The sequence below is a fragment of the Acomys russatus genome, chromosome 3, assembly GCF_903995435.1.
Source record: "Acomys russatus chromosome 3, mAcoRus1.1, whole genome shotgun sequence".
NCBI lineage: Eukaryota > Metazoa > Chordata > Mammalia > Rodentia > Muridae > Acomys > Acomys russatus.
Window position 1 is genome coordinate 38,110,993 of NC_067139.1, and position 14,982 is coordinate 38,125,974.

General features: G+C 48.3%; 1 protein-coding gene across 2 annotated transcripts in view; it reads left to right on the forward strand.

Moving 5' to 3' along the window:
• Positions 1-149: 149 nt before the first annotated feature.
• The window catches only part of Pcbd2 (pterin-4 alpha-carbinolamine dehydratase 2), a 53,634-nt gene continuing 38,801 nt past the window's right edge, over positions 150-14,982 (forward strand). The window contains exons 1-2 of one of the 2 annotated variants that reach the window (XM_051172364.1): positions 150-295; positions 4,756-4,887. In XM_051172364.1, the coding sequence (XP_051028321.1) occupies positions 215-295; positions 4,756-4,887 (213 nt within the window). In that variant the 5' untranslated portion in view covers positions 150-214. The remainder of the gene's footprint in view (positions 296-4,755; positions 4,888-14,982) is intronic. The other variant, XM_051172372.1, reaches the window with a different exon arrangement.

Sequence of the window (14,982 nt, forward strand, 5' to 3'; positions counted from 1 at the left end):
GAGCTCAGCTCGGAAGCCATGGCAGCCCCAGGCTTTGAGCACTGAGCACGGGCGGGGGTGGCCCCACGCACGCCGCCAGCGCCCCCGGGTTGCTCGCCACGCCGAGGGAGCTCAGTCTGCAGCGAGTTACCTGTGAGCCCCTAGGCCGGCCTTCCACTCCGGGGGCCTTCGGTGCCTGGGCCGCGTCAGGCAGCTCGCCGGGCAGCCCGGAGCCATGGCGGCGGCCGTAGGAGCGCGTGGCGCCCTACGCTGGTTCGCGGTGCTGCGTGGCCGGGGCGCGAGCCGGGCGGCCATGGTAAGTGCGGCCAGTGCCGGGGACCGGGCCTTCGGCTGGGTGGGTGCGGCGGCGCGCGCAGACCCGCAGCTCCCACGCTAGGCTTAGCCCCGCTCTGGGGAGGCAGAGGCTGGAGCTTGTGTGTGTGGGTTCGAGGCCAGCCGGGGCTAGGTAGTGGCCCCTGCCTGTAAACAAAACACCCCTGCCGTAGTCTATGAGCTTGCTCACCGGAAACAATCTCGTGTAAAACAAAACAAAAACCTAAATGGCTATTCTGTGTGCTGCGGGGGTGGGGTGGGGTGGTGGTGGTCCCGGGGAGGTGACATTCCCCCCCCCGCCCCCCGCCCATGTGGCTAGCCTGTAGTCTTGGTCGTGAGTTTTAGGAAAATTAGTAAATTACTTTGCGCCCCCCCCCCCCAGCCTCTTTCTGTTTTTCACCGGCACATCGAATATTTTCACAACTTCTAAAGAGGACATTTAGTTTTCTTACTTCAGATATTAATATTTTAGCCGTGCGTTGTGGTCCTGTAACTCCTGTATCCAGGGAGGCTGAGGTAGGAGGATTAAGGTGGAGTCAGCTGGGAGTGACCGTCCGAGGGGGTGCGGTGGTGGGGAGTGGAGGTAAGGAAAGTTTTAACAGGCAGCTCCATCTAGTGGAAAATGTAGCATGAAGCTCACCATTGCATTTCCAGGAGCTAGCTCATTAGAGCCCATTTGAGAAAAAAATTTTTATGAATAACTCATAGACGTAATTTATTTTCCTGTAAAATTTCTATAATGAATTTCCTAAAACGTAGCTCTTTTTCTATTACATAGTAAAATTGTTGAAGTCAGAAAATTATGCTGATAACGTTATTTGTTTTTGACTAAGGACTCTCGAGAAAAATTTTTTTCTGGTATAATTCAGGACCAGCCATTGAATTTGGTTAACATTTTAAAATCAGTGAAAATGATCTTTCATAAAGGTGCATATGTGTGTTCAGATACATCGAACACATTCTCCTGTGCTCCCTTCCCCGCTTGTTTGCTTTCTTCCAACAAAAGAAAGAATGAAGTTTTATTTTGTGTTGGTTTTAATGAGGTAGGTTTCATGTAGTTGAGGCTATCCTTGAACTCGAGGCACACCCTGCTTCTACTTCAAGTGCTGAGAACATAGGTGTATGCTCCCACCCTAGATGTGAAACTTTAATACAAAGCATGTTGCATAGCTAAAAATCCTACACAGCTTGACTGCTGTCACCTAGGTGTCTCAAGGCACACTCCTGCCTAGAGTGCTGTCCAGCCTATACAACTGTGATGTCTGAGTAAACACATTTGATTTGAATGGCTGCCACATGCCAGAGTCTCTGTTGGGCACCATCACATTCAACATAATCTCTCCCACTCCAGCCCTGCCTCCCTCCCCCCTCCCTCTGTCTTTCCTTCAGTCTTACAATGAGGATGTAGACCAGGCTGGCTTTAAACACACAGGGATCCGCCTGCCTCTGCCTCCCAAGTGCTGGGATTAAGGTGTGCGCCACTATGTTCGGTGAAAGATCTCTTAAAAAAAAAAAAAAAAGATTTATTTATCATTATTGTGGATACAGTGTTCTCCCTGCATGTACACCTGTAGACCAGAAGAGGGCATCAGATCACATTACAGAGGGTTGTGAACCACCATGTGGTTCCTGGGAATTGAACTCAGGACCTTTGGAAGAGCAGGTGACGCTCTTAACCACTGACCCATCCCTCCAGCCTGAAAGGCTATTTTATTTTATTTATTTATTTTTGCTTTTTTTCTTGATAAGGTTTCTCTGTGTAGCTTTGGCTGTCCTGGACTCACTTTATAAACCAGGCTGGCCTTGAACTCAGAGGTTCACCTGCCTCTTTCCCCTGAGTGCTTGGATTAAAGGCATAAACCAACATGCCTGGCTATTCTTTTTTTTTTTTTTTTTTTTTTTTTTTTTAGTTTTTTTCGAGACAGGGTTTCTCTGTGTAGCCTTGGCTGTCCTGGACTCACTTTGTAGACCAGGCTGGCCTCGAACTCTGTCGCAAGTCGAGGGAAGGAAGAACCTCAAGGAGACACTCCTCCCACTTCACTCGGACACCCCACTACCTCGCCTAGTCTGCTGAGTGCAGCTGTAGCCTGGTCCCCGTGTGCTGAGTGGTCCACAGAGGGCTTCCTTCTTTAGGTCTGGGCCCTGGTCTGATCTGGTCTGGTCTCTGACCGGTCTTTGGACTTGGGGACATGTGTCCAACTTGATCAGCACAGTGGCGTGGTCTTAGTTGGTAAACATCACAGCCAGCCTGAAGTGGCCTTGTACTCAGCTTATGCACATTATCGATGTTGGGAGAAGTCGCACCCTCTTAGCCGATGAGGTATCGGGTTATGTCACTCATTTTACATTATGGTCACCGTTATGTTCAGGTGGACAATTTATGTCATTTGTTATCATAGCGAGCACACTGTTTCACTTCTCACTACCAACAGATGTTCTTTTCCTGTACTTTCTCCTCTTTGTTTTACATGTTCCCTGCAAACTCTCAGAGATCTGCCTGCCTCTGCCTCCCAGAGTGCTGGGATTACAGGAGTGCACCACTGCGCCGGCTGCCTGGCTATTCTTAACATTAAAAACACTTATTCCCTTCTTTTGTAGTGGGAGAGAGTAGCTGCTATGCTAGGGAGTATAAACTAGAAAACAGGATCATAACTTTTTTTTTTTCCTTTTCATAGGACAAGCTGTCAAAAGGTACAGTGTGTGTGCCTTCTTAACTGTATTAATGTCTGTGACAAAAAGTTGGAGGAGTTCAGAAGTAGGAGTGAGTTGTAGCTTCTGTACAGACTCTGGAGCATGGAGCTCCGTCCTCTACCCCAGGCCTTCAGCATAAGCTCAGTCTTTGGCGGGGGGTGGGGGGGGTCCCTGCAAGGAGGTGGCCATAGGTGCTTAAGCTGGAATGATCAGCTGTGTTCATAGTTTACAGTAGTGTGTCCTTGGCATTTAATATTTAAGTTTTTCAAGACAGGGTTTCTCTGTGTAGCCTTGGCTGTCCTGGATTCTCTTTGTAGACCAGGCTGGCCTTGAACTCACAGCTATCTGCCTGCCTCTGCCTCCCAAGTGCTGGGATTAAAGACGTGCGCCACCATACCCGGCGGTGTTTAATATTTTTAGTTAGCAAAGAAAGGCACAGGTTGAATGGCAAAGGGCTGAGTTGTGGCTGCCACCTGGAAAACAGAATGAGTGGACAGTGCGGACAGGTACTGTGGCTGCTCTGGGTGGTCCGGCGACCCTTGAAGGAATTTGTTTTACTGATGCTCTTTTTTTTTTTTTTTAACTAAAAAAATTTTTAAAAAGATTTATTTATTATGTAGACAGTGCTGTACCCCTGCAGGCCAGAAGAGGGCATCAGATCACATTATAGATGGTTGTGAGCCAGCATGTGATGGCTGGGAATTGAACTCAGAGCCTCTGGAGGAGCAGTCAGTGCTCTTAACCGCTGAGCCATCTCTCCAGCCCCTACTGATGCTCTTATTAGCAAGGCAAGGACTTTCTTTTTTTGCCTATAGTAGAGGGACTATGGACCCCAGAAGTTGTTACACAAAATTTCATGGTGGGTACACTTGGTTCCCACTCTACATAAGGGTTTTCATTATATATGAAAGGAATAGATATCTGTCTTAGTTAGGTTTTATTGCTGTGAAGAGATACCATGACCATGGCAACTCTTATAAAGGACAGTTTTTGACTGGGGCTTCTGCTCAGGCTGGGTTTACAGGTGTGTACCACTGTGTCCGTAAATTCTGTATCTTGATCTGAAGGCAGCAGCAGGAGACTATGAGCCAACTGGATGTAGCTTAAGTGTATGAGACCTCAGAGCCCGCCCCCACAGTGACACACTTTCTCCAACAAGGCCATATTTCCTAGTAGTGTCACTTGCATTCAAACCCTTGAGTGTATGAACCATTCCTGTTCAAACCACCACAATGTCCTAAGTAGCTCACCATGAGAGTCACCTGCAGAGACAGGAAGTGAGGAGACAGGAAGTGCAGAGACAGGAAGTGAGGAGACAGGAAGTGCAGAGACAGGAAGTGAGGAGACAGGAAGTACAGAGACAGGAATTGCTGAGGAGTCTATCCAAAGAGCATTGGGCCGGGAGTTAGAGCCTCACCATCAGCTTCCTTAGAGGGTTGTTTTGCCTTGTGTGCACATCCTGGGATTCTGTAGCATCTAGGAAGGCCAATGGCAGTGGCAGTCTTAGTTGTTTCTGTAATAAACCAGAGCTGCTGTGGCAGGACTCAGAGTAGGGAGACAGGACAGCAGCCACCCTCTCCTGTACAGCCCCGAGTTTGCCTATCCTTTGAGAATAAAGGAATTCGAGATGGCTAGAATTTGCTTCCCTTGAGACTTTGCTTTCCTGTATCTCTTCCTCAAGAGGTATAAGTTTATGGAAAGAGTTCAAATAAATGCCTACCCTTTCAGACAGGAAATATGCTTTCTTCCTAGTCTTCAGATGCGCAGTGGTTGACAGCAGAGGAGAGGAAACAACTTCTTTCTGTCTTGAAAGCAGCAGGATGGTCGGAATTAAGTGAGAGAGATGCTATCTACAAAGAGTTCTCCTTCAAAAATTTTAACCAGGTAATCCCTGCGAATTACTGATGTACCAGGTTCTGTTTTGGTCGCCTTTCCTGTTACTGTTTCTGAGACTACTGTTTATCTGGTCTCATGTGGACTTGGACCCATACCTTCTCTTCCTTATGAGGTCAGGGACAGCGACTGTCCCTGCCGGCCTGGGCTGGTGTAGCCCTGGGCAAGGGCCAACTCTGTGTTACTTAGACAATCAGCACTGTGTGCTGCTGTATGTTCGTAATCGCAGCACTTGGGAAACTGAGACAGGATTCTGAATTCAAGGTTAGCCTGGACGACACACACGCAGACACGCAGGCACTCATGCAGAGAGAAAGAGACAGAGAGAGAGAATGGACGAATATTGAAGCTGCTATAGCTTTGATTTGGGGTTGGGTAAGATATTTAGTCCTTTCTAAATTTTAAATAACACGAAATGAGGATATGAGTGTTTTTCTGTGTACTAAAAGGGTGCATGGGTAAAGCCAGGTGAGAAATGTAACTTGCTTGCTTTCTCTACTTTTTCAATGCACTTAAATAGTTGTGTTTTTAACCTATAAACCCTCCCCCACTTCCCGCCCCCTCCTAGCCTGGTACCCAGCCCTTGGCTATTTCCTCAAACTCTGACCTCCCCCCGGAGACTCAACTGCCACAGGTAACTGTTCCATTTGTGCCCCACCCTGTTCAGAGAGTCATCTCCCATGACTTAGCATTCATGGTTACCCCACTGCGTCTGTGTGAGGTAAATGCTTTTGACGAGCTCATGTTTGCTCAGTTACTCTGGTAATCCTTTGGACAGATTTATTGTTTTTATTTATGTTAGGTGTTGGCATCTAGAAGTCAGAGACCGTGTTTGCTTAGCTCCCCATTGTGTCTGAGTGCATGGTTCTGAGTGCAAACAGGAGTTGATTGCAGCGTAGACATTGATCATAGTGTTTGCTGGCTTCAGCAAGGGTGTGCAAGCAGCAGATTCCCACCGAAGAAACCCTTGGCATGCTTTCCTGGTAAGTGCCATCGGCTCCTACTGAGTCACCTGCCCTGTTCTGTTTTCCTGTCATCTGTCTTCAGCCATTCAGCTATAAGTCCCCAACTTCTGAGGAAACCTGGACCAAACCAACTCTCTGTTCCCACCTCACGTACTCCACAGCTCTCGTCAGGGGCTTAGCACTCTGTGGCCGGTGGCAGGGAACCTCACTGTACAGTAAGCTGTACATAGCTCCAGGTAGCTTTTTCCAAGCTTATTAAAATTCTTACATGTGCACAGCTTGACTTCTTTAAGCCTGGGCTAATTTATTGGGCTTGAACATGTGGCTTAAAGTACCAGAGTGGTGTTGCCTCAGGCCTTGCCTTGAATGGACCCTGCAGCACTACTGCAGCTGGGGCAGGAGTGAAGTGATCCAGGGCACCTTGGATCAATTGTGTCATTTACTCACTGTGATGTTACACTGCCTAGGCCTTTCTCTTCCGCTTTTAGGAAGGGGAACCAGCATCAGTATACATCCCGGACTTGCTTCCCTGTGGGCTCTATGACTTGTTCTTGCATAGTGGCCTGTGCTGGCACTGGTGTCGTGACCAGCTGTCCTTGCCTGCACACAACCGGAACACACCTGTAACTAACACGGTGGGCCCCGTTGCTCATTGCAGAGAGGGTGAGGACACACTGTGTGTAGCATCTCAGGAAGAGCATTAGAGACCCGGGGTGGAATTCAGCTTGCACCAGCAGATTAGAAACGTTCCGAAGAGCCAGCTTTGCCCTCAGTTGGGTGTTGTTCAGAAAAGGGCAGGTCTATGAGTCAACACTTTATGAATCTCGCCTTTAGGGAGATTAGACAAAGAAGGAGATAGGGCTAAATGGAGAAAGAGCGTTAGCTGGCGGAGCAGGGCTGTGCAGTATGTGGCACTGAGCCCTCATTCCTGCCTGTGTGCAGAGGTCATCATAGCCTGCCGCTCTTTCTAATCCCTGTGCTTGCAGAATGGCTTTGCTGCTGTTGCTGCTATGTTCAGGGGGAATAGCAGCTGCTGTGGTGTGCATACCTGTAGTCCTAGCACTTAGGGTACCATAGCAGGAAGACCACCAGTGTGATGTCAGCTTGGGCTGTGAGAGGGTCTCTGACTCAAAGAAGAATCCAGAACGTGGGCTGGTGAGACGGCTCAGCAGGTTAGAGCACTGGCTGCTAGGCCTGATGGCCTGAGTTTGGACCTCAGGGCCACATGTTGGAAGACAAGAAATGACTCCCTAAAGTTGTCTCCTGGCCTACACACTTGCAGCATAGCATGTGCATGCACACACCCACACACATGCACACAATAAAAGTAAATATAAATAAGAATACAACAAGGGAAGAAAGGAGAACACTAAGGCCTGGTTAATTCCAGGCTAGCTCCCGGACACAGCAGCTTCCCGCTGGAAAGTGAGTCAGTGGTGCTGTAGTGCTGACCGAGCCTCGCTTACCTCATTCATCTAAGGCAGAAAAACAATAACAACAAAACAAAAAAAAAAAACCCCTTTTGTTTTAGGGTTTTTTTTTTTTTTTTTTTTTTTTGAGACAAGGTCTGGGTTATGCAGTCTTGGCTGGCCTGGAAGTCATAGAGATCCACCTGCCTCTGCCTCCTGAGTGTTAGATTACACTGTGGGCCACCACCCCTGGCAGGCCACTTTTGAACTGCAGCAACAGTGTAGCATTATAGTAAGATGGTGTGGACTTTGTGAGCTAGGACTACTCTCCTGTTCTGCTCTTTCTCCAGAAATCTAATTTATTCACAGTATGATGATTGCATGTACTGTTAAATGTCTTCAAAGCCATTTGATTTTTAAAAAGAAAGATTTATTTTTTTATTATGTATAATGTTTCGCCTGCACGTACACCTGCACACCAGAAGAGGGCACCAGATCTCATGATAGATGGTTGTGAGCCACCATGTGGTTGCTGGGAATTGAACTCAGGACCTTTGGAAGAGCATCCAGAGCTCTCAGCCTTTGAGCCATCTCTCTAGCCCCCCTTTTATTTTTCTTAAAAGACTTTTAAAAAAGTTATGCGTGTAGGGGCATCTGTGTAGAGGTATGTGCATGGGAGTGTGGTTGCCAGAGGAGGCCTGAAGAGGTCATTAGGTGCCTGGACCTGGAATTATAGGTGGTTATGAGCCACCTGATGTGGGTGCTGGGAATTGAACTCAGGTCCTTTTGGAAGAGCAGCAGGTGCTCTTAACCACTGAGCCACCCGTCAGATCTTGTTTTTACCATGGAAGTAATACTTGTAAATTACTCCTCTGCATGCTTTAAGCGCTGTCTGTGGCTGGCATTGCTCTAGGCTCTGTACCTCCCAACCCAGCAGAGAGGAGAGATGACAATGACAAGCTGGAGAACAGGTAGTGTGGCTTGAGCCGACAGAGGGCTCCGTGCAGAACCAGGCAGGACACTGAGTAAAGGGCAAAGGGCAAGACATCCTTTCTTTTTTCTGCTGGGGTTTGAACCTAGGACCCTGAACATGGGGTGGAGGATGTTTTGTGCTCTGCCACTGAACTACAGCAGCCCAGAGGGGAAAGGCAGTCTTTAAGATCGGGTAAGCTCTCTGGGGAGAGAACATAGGAAGACAAATTGACCTGACGGGCTTAATATGTCAGGATCTATGGAAAGAACACTCCAGGGAGAGAGGACTGATTTCCTCATACAACGGGAACAGGAAGGGCAGTGTGCTAGAGTGCACAGACAGGAGAAAGGGCTCTGGGGCCTTTGGCATGGTGAGGCATTTGGACTTGATTCTATGAAGGACAGCTGGTAGAAGATCCAAGTAGAGAAACTTGGCTTTTGTTCTAAAATCACTAGTGCCAGTTCTGCTGAGGATCGGTGGAAAGAGGGCAAGCTCAGAGCAGGCGAGCTTTCTGGACGCTGTTGGACCAGTCTAAGCCAGCGCCTAGAGAGCGGAGGCAGCGGTGGAAATGGAGAGAAATGGGCAGGAGTGGGCAGGACGGTTTCCCATAAGTTTGAAGATGGAATAGTCAGGACTGAAGAGTTGGGGCTCTGCTCAGTGGGGGCAGCACTCGGCTGGCACACACCAGGCCCTGGGCCCATCCTGGCACCACGCAGACAGGAAGAGAAAAAGACTTGCAGATGGATTGGATGTGGGGCGGTGTTAGGGATGGCCCCAGGGTTTTGGTTGAAGCTGTGGGGTGGAGGAGGATGCCATTGATGCCATGTGCTGAGCTGCAAAGTCGGGGCAGGGGTGGGGGAGAGAGGGGCAGGAACTGAGAGCTGAGTTGTGCACACACCAGGGGTGAGACCCATTGTCGTTCAGTGGGAGAAGCCAGACAGCAGTTCTGAGGTCAGAACCTGAGCTGCGAGCTGCGGTGACAATGGTGCCAGAAGCGGGTAGTGAGAACAGTGGAGGTGCGCCAGAGGCATGAGACTGGAGTGACAATGCAGGACTGGCTTGCCATTGCATTAGGAGAAGGGGACTCATTGTAAGAAGACTTCTGATTGTGTCTTCTAGTGAGGCAGTCAGCTGCCAGCGAGGGGCACTGGAGCTTGTGGGGGGGGGGGGGGGGGGGGGGGGGGGGAGGGAGGTAGAGAAGGAAGAGTCACCCCAAGGCCAACTAGGAAGAGGTGGCTGATGCTGGGGCGCCTGGAGTGTCATTAAAGATTATGGTGCAGCTTTCAAAGCAAAACTTTTGTTTTATCCAGCTGTGATCAGCTGCATGGGCATAGGCTTGGAGTAGATACTGGGTTGGGTTAAAAAAAAATGCTGAATTTTGGCCAGACAAGTGCCATGGGGTAACAAAGGGGTGAGAAGGGGGTTGAGCCGTTGGCTTGGAATTCAGGCTGATGAGAAATGCAGCTTTGAAGAGTAGGTGGATGTCAAGAGCTGGGGGTGCATTTGGGATCATCTTTATGGAGCACATGGTAGTTAACCTTGTCAAGTTTTAAAAATTATATTCTATCTAATGTGTGTGTGTGTGTGTGTGTGTGTTGGGTGTTGGGTAGGACTTATAAGAGTCAGTTCTTTCTGTTCAGCACGTGGGCCCTGGGGACTGAACTTAGGTCATTAGGCTTGGCAGCCTGTCATTTGGGCTAGGCTGGCTGGGGTCAGAGAGTTACTGAATTGAGATCCACCTCTCTCTCCATCTGCTAGGCAGTGCTGGAGTTATAGGCATAAGCATCCATGCCCTGCATTTTAGGTCTAGTGAGAGACCCTGTCTCAGGAAGTGAGGCAGAGAGAGAGAGAGACTGGAACGGGGCTTTGGACTTTGCATGGGTGCTCATGGATATACCCATACCATGCACCATGTATATGCACTGCACACACATGCACGCATGCACACATGCACACAGTTCACTCAGATTCTGATCTTACCCACTGAGCCATTTCCCTAGCCTCCATTTTTCAGGTTTAGATTTTTAGCAAACATTTTATTCATCATTATTATTTTTTAGGCAGGATCTCCCCAGGTAGCTTAGGCTAGCCTTAAACTCTTAATGCTCCTGCTTTAGATGCCCACGCCCAGTTTCTAGGATTACAAGTTACAACACTTATGCCCAGTCATTTTTTTTATTCTTTAAATATTCTTTTCATTTTATTATGTCAAATCTTTTAAAAAAAATATTTATTTATTTATTATTATGTATACAGTGCTCTGCTTGCATGTACACCTACACGCCAGAAGAGGGCATCAGATCACACTATAGATGGTTGTGAGCCACCATGTACTTGCTGGAAATTGAACTCAGGACCTCTGGAAGAGCAGTCAGTGCTCTTAACTTCTAAGCCATCTCTCCAGCCCTATGTGAAGTTTTTTTAAAAAGAGATTTATTAGCCGGGCAGTGATAGTGCACACCTTTAATCCCAGCACTTGAGAGGCAGAGGCGGCGGATCTCTGTGAGTTCGAGGCCAGCCTGGTCTATAAAGTGAGTCTAGGACAGCCAAGACTACACAGAGAAACCCTGTCCTTAATGCCCCTCCCACGGAAAAAGAGATTTATTTAAGCCAGGCGCAGTGGCACATGCCTGTAATCCCAGCACTCTGGGAGGCAGAGGCAGGTAGATCTCTGTGAGTTCAAGGCCAGCCTGGTCTACAGAGTGAGTTCCAGGACAGCCAAGGCTACATAGAGAGAAAAACCAAAGAGAAAGAGAGAGAGTGAGAGAGAGAGAGAAAGAGAGAGAGAGCAAGAGAGAAGAAGAGAAAGAGAGGGAGGGGAGGGGGGGGAGAGCGATTGTGTTAATTTTATTTTATATGTATGAGTAGTTTGGCTGACCTATGTCTGTGCACCACATGCATTCTGGCCTGCAAAGACAGAAGAGGCCAATGGATCCTCTGGGACTGGAGTTACAGGTGGTTGTTAGCAAGAGTAACCAGGGCTCTTAGCTGTTGAACCGTCTCTCCAGCTCCATGTGCCATGTTTTAGCCAGGCACAGTGGTGAGGCCTGCAATGCCAGTAGTCAGGAGCTGGAGGCAGAAAGATCAAGACCAGCATGAGCCACATGGACTCTGTCTCAAAACAAATAAAATAAAGCCTTCCAGGGTTACACTGGGTTGAGCATTACAGCTTATAAGTGGCTTGCTTATTAATGTGTGTCAAATGGTATCTCGAGCTTTATTCTTTGTTTCTTTTATTGCTGTGCAAAATCAGCTATCCATTTTCAGAGTGACTTCAGTGATCTTGTCTTGGATAAAAGCCTAACTTGCTAAGCTTAGGGCTCTTTCAGGCTTTGTTATAATAATAAGTAGCCAGCAGATTACACTTGATCTTTTTTTTTTTTTTCCTCTCAGAGGTTTTATTCTAAACTGTGGTTAGTTCCCATATAATCTAAATTCATTTGGTATTTTAAGTGGGTATAAATACTTGCTGATTGTAATCGTGAGACTTCCTGGATGCTCCAGTACAGGAAGTAGCCATAGGCATCCATCACTGCAGCCTCTGCTGTTAGTAGTGGTATGTCGGTTTGGTAGTACACTGTGGCTGACAGGATGATGGTGCTCACAATGATACGTGATACTTGGATACATTTTGGTCTCAAGGTAAGGAGCCACCATGCTCAGCCAGCTTAGACTCAGATAGGGTGGGGCTGGCGTTATCCAAAGGAGTTTTGCTTTTCTGCTCATGCAGACACAAGGCGGGAGAGGCTGTGGCTGACTTAAACTTATTATTGGGCATTTGTCACCTGTAGAGCCTTAAAGGAGCAAAATTGTCATTTAGAAATGTAGGTGTGTGTTCCATAGTGAGAAACTGTGTCATGTGTGAGTGGCGTGAACAGGAAGCTGTCACAGGAAGGCATCTTTTAGGAGCGCAGCTCATGAGCTCTTAGAATACAGGAAGCAGGCTCTCCCAGGGCTAGCAGGTGGGGTCTCCCAGGGAAGGAGCCCAGGCTGTCCCTGGGGAGGCTGTCCCTGTTCCCTCCAGGGAAGGAGCCCAGGCTGTCCCTGGGGAAGCTGTCTCTGTTCCCTTACCCTTGGGTATCTGGGGCCACCCTTGTAGGTGGCACCATGGTCAGGATCAAGAATGGGTAAGCAGTTATGACCAGGCACTGCATTTGTTTTGGTGCCTTTAAGCCTGTGAGGGTTTTGAAATAGAGGATGTGTGAGATTTCCTACTGGTAGAGGTGGGAGCTTAAGCTTTGTGGTCAGTGGTATTCCCTGAGGTCCTGGAGGAGGTCTTGTGCCTCTTTGTCCCTGCTTTCCAGTGGCCTGCCAGCTAGCCAGCCAGAGCGGTTGGTTTCCTGAGATTGAGGTACATGGACTGACTTGTCCTTGCTTTCCCTTCCAAAGGGTACACTTTCACATGGTCTAATCCTATAGCCAGGACAACACCTTCTGTAAGGCAAGGGGTGGACTTCATTTGTTCTCTAGCTTATTCCAAGCATTTGCCTTCATGGCCTCTGAAAGATTGCTGGAGCTGGAGAGGGAGCGAGGGTGCCCAGGCAAATGCCCGGCTTGTGGCAAGCATGCTCTCTGTGGTGGTGATGGTTTGGGTCCCCAGCAGTGGTTTGGAGGTTTGCGGGGCCAAAGAGATGGTCATAAGTGTAGCTGAAAGTTACTATGGCTCACTCGCTTTTGAAAGGTGTGCATGAAGAGGAGCTGGAGAGATACGTCAGTGGCTGAGAGCACTGGCTGCTCTTCTAGAGGACCCAGGTTCGATTCTAACCATATACATGGTGGTTCACAATCACCCGTAACCCCAGTTCCATGGGATCCAATGCCCTCATCTGGCCAGGCCTACACGTGGTGCATAGATGCGCGCGCGCGCGCGCGCACGCACACACACACACACACACGAAAAATAATTATACAAATAAAATGATAATTTAAAAAAGATTTGCAGCTGGACATGGTAGTACAAACCTTTAATCCCAGCGCTTGGGAGGCAGAGGCAGGTGGATCTCTGTGAGTTTGAGGCCACCCTGGTCTACAGAGTAAGTTCTAAGACAGCCAGGGCTGCACAAAGAAACCCTGTCTCAAAAAAGAAAAAAAAGAAAAGATTTGCATTGAAGAATCGGCAGTAGGCTTAGGGTTAAAATTTTGAAATACTTGACGACCTCAGAGGCTTGATGACACCAGAAGAAAGGCAGCTGTCACTGGGAGTCTTTACTGGGGTCTTGGCTGCTAGCATGTGAACAAATTAGTTGTTGTTTCCCCTCTCTCCCCCCCCCCGCCCCCCGCCCCAAGACAGGGTTTTTCTGTGTAGCCTTGGCTGTCCTGGACTCACTTTGTAGATCAGGCTGGCCTCAAACTCACAGAGATCCACCTGCCTCTGCCTCCCGAGTGCTGGGATTAAAGGCATGCGCCACCACCGCCCGGCTTAGTTGTTGTCTTTTGGTTCTGCACATCAAAGTTGTTAGTCAGCCCTTGAGAGAGGACATTCTGATGATGATAGTGAGCAACGTGAGCCTGTCTCCTGCCCCCAGCCACAGGAACGATGTGCCCACGTTGGTAGAAAGTGTCATTTAGTTAGAAAGTATAGGCTGGTGTCTTGTTTTCGATAGGATAAGCTGAAAACTAAACTTTTGTTTAATGATGGCTTTTGTGACATGGTAGAGTAGAAACAAGAAAGTGCTCTTTGGGGACTGGCTCAGAGGCTAAGAGCACACACTGCTCTTGCAGAGGACCTGAGCTTAGCTCCCACATGCACACTGAACGGCTCACAACCATCAGTAACTTCAGCTCCAAGGGATCTCACGTCCTCTTCTGGCTTCCACAGGCACCAGCACTCTGTGTGCATATCCGTGTACAGACACCCATACGTCCCCTTATCTAAAAGTAAAAGAACTCTCTGGAGAATGACGGCATCCTTAGTTTTCCTTGGAGAATGGAGATGGCCACACTTTAGCCAACATGTCTCAAGCCTCAGGGGCGGGTGGAGGTGTCTGTGCCACGTGTTGGCATTCACACTGGAGTTCCCGGGCAGTTTCAGCATGCCTGTCTGATGCTGTCAAGTGGGGGCTGGGCCTCTAGTGTGGCTGTCCACTGAGAGAGGGAGGTTAGAGCCTACAGTGTGCCTGGTGAGCTCTTGATTCTGCTGCCTGCATTCTAGAACAGGTGTAGAGCTCGTGTGGAAAAGCACACAGGCGAGACGGGGGTAAATGTGAAACAGGTGTCAATAAGGTATGTGTGATGCCACGCGGTGTAAGAAAAAAACGGCTGCAGTCAGCGCACCGCCCTTTAATAAAAATGGACTTTTAAGTGTATCAGCCTTCCTTAGTCATGTAGTAAATCTTATGTTTACAGAAATTAGCCTGAGCATTTTATAAAAGTCAGACAGCCAAGAAGTATAATTTCCTCAACAGTGTTTGTCTTGCCCTCTTACAGATGGCGTAAAATCAGGTGCGTGAAAAATAAGAAAGCAATCTGAGCCGACGAGAAGGGCGTTTCAGATTTATGCCCTGCAGATGACTGTGCTGTGATTAATGTATTCGCTGCTTCTTTATTGCTTTTTCACAGATAATGTCCACGCTGCCTGGAAAGCACCAAGTTTAAACCCTGCCAGGTTTAGACTGTTACTATCAGCAGACGGCCTCCTAGAAATGCCGTAATTATTATCAAATAAAGAAAATTGTCATGGAATTCATTGACATAAATTTCATTTCTGTAAATGGCTTTTACTAGTATAAAACCTCCGTGT